The 7144-nt window shown below is 38.8% G+C and overlaps 1 protein-coding gene across 1 annotated transcript in view; it reads left to right on the top strand.

The window, feature by feature from the left end:
- Nucleotides 1-4512, top strand: part of LOC113212969 (uncharacterized) — a 10495-nt gene extending 5983 nt beyond the window's left edge. The window contains exons 2-7 of the mRNA XM_052270659.1: nt 113-296; nt 375-571; nt 653-806; nt 1023-1153; nt 1430-1767; nt 2127-4512. Of these exons, the coding sequence (XP_052126619.1) occupies nt 113-296; nt 375-571; nt 653-806; nt 1023-1153; nt 1430-1767; nt 2127-4512 (3390 nt within the window). The remainder of the gene's footprint in view (nt 1-112; nt 297-374; nt 572-652; nt 807-1022; nt 1154-1429; nt 1768-2126) is intronic.
- The last annotated feature ends 2632 nt before the right edge of the window (nt 4513-7144 follow it).

Below are 7144 nucleotides of genomic sequence, written 5' to 3'. Positions count from 1 at the left end.
ACTTTGAGCTTGAAGATCAAAGCTACTTTTCCTGGAGAATCAGAAGTAAGTTTTGTCCCTTCCTTTTTACATTGCTGGGTATATACATCTCTAATTTGTTTCTGTTTTTCAGTTCATCTATTACATAGAGCCGGGTACAGAAGGCTCCTCACAGACCATATCGAAGGGGAAGTTACCCGTTAGATACAGGAATGTTTTAAAACGTGAGAGAGAGCTGGCTGGAGTGAGTTCCAGAGCAGGACGGCATCCTAAAACTCAAAACAACAACAATCCTTATGCAAATGTAACCGGTGTGGGTAAGAATCTTTTCCAAAAATTACTATACATCTTATCTTAAAAGATGTCAAATATTATTTTTTATCTTCTTGTTCCAGTTCTCACACAAGAAATTAAAGATGCTTACCTGTGGCTAGAGACAAATTCTATTTTTGATGACTGGCCTTTACTGAAATTGAAGTGGCGTTTGTCTGCCCCAAAGAGACTTCAAGAGTTATACCATGACGAGGGTGAAGCCATTGCTAATTACGTTACTAAGTGGCCTGTACTGAAACACCCCTCAGGATTTTCTCTTGTGAGTGAATTTCACAATAATTTTCACTGCATTTGTTTTGCATTTCCCCTGTTTAAACATTAACGTTTGTTTTGTTTCCAGCTGGAGTTGGACTTCAACTGCATCTACCCGGACAAGGAGCTTAGTCTTTTAACAAATTGGGGTCTTTTTGTTGAAACTATAATTCAACTTGGGCAAGACGTGACAGACCCAGTGGCAAAGGATTGCTATGCTCTTGCACAAACTGTGACAAATCGTGAGTATCTGTTTTATTTCATGTGTTACCCATGTGTAACTTAAACATGATAGTAATTTCTGTAAAACATTTTTAACACATGGATTTGGGTCTCAAAACACTCATGACAATGGGGATGTTATTTGCCTTGCTGATACTAGTAGTTTGCCTCTGCAACTACATTATTTTTAATAGATAGCCTACATTTAAAGTTAATTTAATTTCTTTTGTCCTCAGCTGGAAGCAAGGGAGTCTTGGCCCTGAACATTTTACCTGCACTCTGCCCACCAACCACCAAGGTCAAAGGAGTTGCTAAACGACGGCTACTTGTTTCAAACAGTCGAGCTGGGCTCTTGCTGCATGTAACTGTAAGTAACATTCTTTACCTTACCGAATTATTTTCATGTACTTTTCTTTTATCATTTTACTCACACCATATTTCACCGTATTTCTATTTGTCTAAATTTTGCTTCATTCTCCTTTTTGTTTTCATTAGTTTTCCTCTGCTCTCTTGTGATTCAACTAAATTACATCTAGTGTCCCTGTATCACTTTTAGTTCTGAATTTGTTTGTAAAATGAAGTTTTACAGTTTTGATCAAGATAAACATCACAATGTTTCTGACAAAGAAATTGTACATTACAGGGCACTGCAGCTATTGCCGAACAGCTCAAAGAGAGGAGAGAGATCTTGTACGCAGAGAATAAGAAGTCACAGCCCTTTCTGGTGGTAGTTGGACCAAATTTGGCAAGCATCAAGGAATTTTATGTTGACGTTTCTGGTATTCTCTACCGAATTAACTCTTTAGCTAAGGCTGTAGACGTTTGCTTTAAAGCAATTATTGCTTTGCATGCTGATTATCCACCAGAATCACAAAAACCTTGGATGATGATTCAGCGGGTACTGTATAACATCACTGCTGATTGGGATTCTGAGGTTCCACATGAGCTCATATCTTCCTATAATGCCTTATGCCAGAACTAAATATATTACACCCACAGATCAGTTATTTGTTGATATTGTTAGCCATTATTTTTTGTTGATTGTTGATTGTTCTTCTGATCTCTTTTCAATTGATCTCTTAGTTCTTTTCCAGTTGGCTGTTATTATAAGCTTTAATACTTGTTATTAATTAATGTTAATATTGTGATATAGTTAAATTTGTTGCTGCAATTGTTACGGTGTTGGAACTTGCCCTGAATATATAAGCTATATATTGAAATCCTTTTTTGTCTACAATGGTTTTCTCTTGTGTGTGCGGTGATAATTTCTTATCACCTGATATCCTAATTGACCATTTACGTTTGCATCACACTAATAATGCTGTCATTAACCATTATAGTTGTCGACAATCACCACTTTGTGCTGGGATCTTATTTGACAGTCTACAAAATTTCATGAAGCATTTACGTAGGAAACATGGAGGTGACATGGGTGGTGCTCCTTTAGATGAGTTACATGTTGCTAATGAAATTAATCCAGCTCAGATTCAGATTGAACAGGAGTTAGAACAGGAGGTTGAGGCTGAAGTGATTAATGATCCAGTTCACTTTGACACTTTTGCTAAAGCTGTGTATGATGCCAGTTTGATGTTTACAGCTAAATTGTACAGTAAGGACACCATTCCAAGGTCTACTGTTCAAGAAGTTGTTAACTATACTCAGGATTTTTTAAGTGGATTTGTTTCTCTTTTAAAGCAGAAAGTTTGTCACACTTTTTCTCAATTAGATGACCTTGATGAACACATTATTCAGGAAGTTGATGAATTAAAGGCTTTCTTTCAAGTTCTGGAGAGCCCCTTTGAGGAGCTGGACACAGAAACAAAACGCATTGCTTGCTTGGTTGATGCCAAGGTTTTTGTTCCTCCAGAAAAATATTTTATTGACAGCAGAGTAGCTCCTGTGCAAAGAAAAGGAATTATGTACATGGAAATGGTACCAGCATATGGACAGTTTGTAAGGTTGCGTTCAACATTGAAATTATTTTTAGAACTTCCGGGTGTTTTTGATAAAATAATGGAGAATCTTACAAATCTCACTAATGACAAGGAAGTTATTTCCAATTTTGTACAGGGAGAGCTGTGGAATAAACTATCCGAACCTTATGAAGCAGAGGGTAAAATTGTTCTACCTTTGTTTGCTTTTAATGATGATTATGAATCTAATAATGGATTAGGTTCTCATGCAGGGGACGACAAAGTAAGTGCTATTTACTACAAAATCCCTTGCATGCCTAAGGAATTTCTCTCTGTTTTAAGATATATATTTGTTGCGGCTTTGTTTTATGCCAATGATAGGAAAGATTATGGAAACAGAAAAACTCTAGAGCCATTAATCCAGGAGTTAAAATTTCTGGAAACAGAGGGAATCCTTGTAAATTTACCAGAGAGAACTGTGAGGGTGTATTTTGTACTTGGACTAATTTTAGGTGACAGTCTAGGACTTAACATACTACTTGGCTTTGTTGCATGTTTTGTGGCAAACCATTCATGTCGTACATGTAGAATTCATAGAGATGATCTCCATTTTCAGCTGGAGGATAGTGATCCACTGTTACGCAATAGGGAAAATTATGCAGCTGACGTTGCTTTAGATAATTATAATCGCACTGGAGTGAAAGAGGAATGTGTTTTTAATGACCTGCAATCCTTCCATGTCACCCAAAATGTTTGCGGGGACCTCTTACATCAGTTTGAAGAAGGCGTATGTGCCTATTCTTTACCATTGATATTGTATTGGCTTATTCGTATTAGGCAGTATTTATCACATGATGTATTTATTGTAAGAGTTGGTGCGTTCCAGTTGGGTCCACATGAAAGTGGCAACAAGCCCTCTCTCACGAAGTTGGGTGAAGACAAACTAACAGCAACAAAATTTAATTTGTCTGGTGCAGAAAGTCTTTGCCTAACAAGATATCTTGGAGAAATGATAGGTGACCTTATTCCTGAAGATGAGCCAGTATGGGAATATTACCTTGTCTTACGTGATTTGCTTGATATTTTGTATGCCCCTAGCTTTCCCCGTGGTACTGATGTTTTTCTCAGAAACAAAGTTCGAGAGCACCATGAATTGTACATAGAAACATTTAATGAGCACCTAAAGCCTGTGCATCATGCACTTCTCCACTATTGGAGATATGTTAAGGCTGTAGGGCCACTGGTGCATACATCTACATCAAGGTATGAAAGTAAAAATAGAGAAGGCAAAATAGCTGCCTACTCTACTGAGTCAAGAGTAAATATTATTGTTACTCTCATGATTAAAAATCAACTCAAAATGTCTTATCAGTTTCTTCTAAAAAATCATTTTGACTTAAACTTTGTAAGTGGTAAACGGTCTCACTGCCCTGCGAGAATCGTTCCACACTTTGACGCGTTTTCTGTAAATCTCAACATTCTAGAAAATGAAAGGGTTGCCTGTTTAAAGTTTGTTGAATATGGTGGTACAAAATACTTTATTGACAGTGTTGTAGTTTATGGAATCACAGAAGATGCACCAAAATTTGGTAAAATTGAGTCCATTTTAATTCATGGGAACTCTCAACTTACTTTTATTTTGCAAGACTTCAATGTTCTAGCATTTAATAATCATTTTTCGGCTTATGAAGTCATAGAAAATGGTGAAATTTTGTGTAGGCATCCAGCCCAGCTCAGTAACCACCAGCCTCTTTGGCTGCGCTATGGAATAAGAAATGGAGTAAAGTTTGTTTCCTTGCGCAATGCATTATAAGTTTGCAGAAATTTACATTTACAATTGTAATTTCTAAAAATAAATTTAATGTGTGTCTGTACTTACTTAAGTAAACATGTAAATTATAAGATTAAAACTTATTCTTGTTATACAGATTATTTAATTTAAGCCAACTGTTGGAAACTGTCTCACCTTCGGGTGTGTCAGCATTTCCAATGTCCTCTCTATTACTATGTTAGTAATTTTAATTCATTTTTTTAAAATTCTAACAACATTATACAGGAAATCAGGAGATAGTGAAATTTAAGAGTGAGGGTCCGATGGAAACAAACAGCAGTAGAGTCAGGTTACGATTTAGTTCTGACATTCATTCAAGATTTTGTTGGGTAGTTTGGATACCATATCGTTTAAATTCAGTCTAATACTAGTCAGCCCTTCAAATCGGTTTCCAGAATCGGCTTGGTAAACTTTAGTGCACGACTTTTGTTTCAACTTTGAGTGACTTGTTGCCACTTTGACATTCGTAGCAGAACACTTTGTTTACCTATCTGCTTAATCCAAGAAGGGCCTGAAATATTCTCATCTCAGAGGCCTACATCATCAACTCAATAGTGTAGCAGCAGACGAAACTGCCAAAATTTTTTAAAGTGTGCCTGCTCAACTTCAACGCTCGGAAGTTCACTTTTTTATTGTCAACTATTCTACTTCATTCGTCGTTAGAGTTGCAGGGTAAGAATTTCCAAATTTCGACAATCGCCTTGTTTTTCTAAATGTGTTCGGCTTTCTGGAATCGTACTAAGTACGCGTCTAACCTTCAACCATCAAGTCCCTTCCTAATTTTAGTCTTTGAAACCGACAAAATTCTGTCATGCCAACTAAATTATAAAGAAATCAGAAATTTAATCATATTTTGATCCTGGGGATCAAAATTTTGTTGAATGACATGGCAGTATTCATTGACTAAAGTTTTGTAACTTGGCGACCAGCAAACTGGCTTCCCAGTTAGTCCAGTGGACTAAAATTTCGCTCCACGAACAAAATACCGAGCGTTAACTCAATTAAACTTCGGTCAAGCCTCCGAAGAACTAAATATTCGTTCTACCAAGCTGTTAGTTTTTTTAGTCGTATCGACCCTAATTTAGTTCTGAGGACCAAATGGTTTTCTGGGTGAACCCAGGTAAGTTAAGGTAAACATGTAAATGTGTACAAAGATGGGTTTGAACATCTGACCGTACGGATAAGAACTAAAATATTTTCCAGATTTGCGTTAGGATGGAAAAGTAAACCACTTTTGTCGTTTCATAACACGTTCTTCATTTTCAAAACAAGTGCTTAATTTTCACAAAACATTTGCTCTTAAATTTTAGAGCAAATTTGTTTTGTTAATGGCTTCCAAACACGTGTTCTTAAAGTTAAGATGGATATTTTTGCAGTGGCTTTTTTCATCGAAATAAACAAAGTTTGAAGCTAAGACCTTTAAAATTGTAAAAAGGGGTTTTTAAGAGCCAGTCTACCCCCTACCTCTCGCCCCCTCCCGTCTGCGTAAAAATTTGCACACTCGTCCTCCACACTCTCAGGTAAAGACTTTCGAGTAAACTCCTCGTGAGTCGCCCAGGCCACCCACATTGGGCGTGGGCCCTTAGTATTTGATGACATTGGGTGAATTTTGGGCAATTTTACGTTGACATCGAGGCGTAGAATGCTTGTTCGTGGCCGACCAAGAACGCCTGGAATACTTTAAGTGGTCATTTTTAAAACATTTCACACTTGGCCGCTGTTTCTAAGTCACCCAGAGGACTTTTAAGCGCAATCGGGACATTTTTAGGCGAAAATATCAAATTTTCCGACTTTAAGCGAAAGTTGCGATCTCAGGACATTGTTTGAAAAAAAAAATACTCTCGGAAGATTCAACGACAACTAAATAATTTTAAGGGGGTAACTTTTTTAATATCGAAAAAAGTGTCACGACGTCTTATCCTACCGAGTATCGCCACCACGGGGTTCAATTCTTTTCCCACTGATAGTAAACCGAGGTGGGTCAAAAAGCTGGTATGGCAGAAGCTTAGTCAGAAAATAGCAGGGGTGGAAACGGTAATGAAATTATATTATCGTCTTTTTGGCGGGAGCGCGCTAACTGCGCGAGGTTTGCAACTGCGCGAGGTCGGTGACTGCGCGAGGATTGCAAATGCGCGAGGACTGCAACTGCGCGAGGACTTTAACTGCGCGAGGAATGCAACTGCGCGAGGTAAATTATGCTGTTTGCAGCTGCGCGTGGTTTTAAACTGCGCGAGGTTTGTAACTGCGCAAGGTTTGCAACTGCGCGACGTTTGCAGCTGCGCGAGGTCAATTGGCCCCGTTTGAAACTGCGCGAGGTTTTTAACTGCGCGTGTTGTGCATGTGCGCGTCGCCAGCAACTGCGCGAGGTCTGCAGCTGCGCGATGTCAATGTGAAGCGTTTGTAACTGCGCGAGGTTTTCAGCTGCGTGAGGTCTGCAGCTGCGCGAGGTCCGTTTTGTGCCCTTTGCAACTGCGCGATGTTTGCAACTGCACGAGGTCGGCAAATGCGCTTGGTCTGCAACTGCGCGTGCTCTGCAACTACGCGTGGCCAGCAACTGCGCGAGTAGTGCAGCTGCGCGTGGTTTGCAACTGCGCGAGGTATGCAACTGCGCGAG

This window comes from Frankliniella occidentalis, unplaced genomic scaffold, assembly GCF_000697945.3.
Source record: "Frankliniella occidentalis isolate FOCC.00 unplaced genomic scaffold, Focc_3.1 Scaffold133, whole genome shotgun sequence".
Taxonomy (NCBI): Eukaryota; Metazoa; Arthropoda; class Insecta; order Thysanoptera; family Thripidae; genus Frankliniella; species Frankliniella occidentalis.
This window is presented reverse-complemented; position numbering and strand designations above follow the sequence as displayed.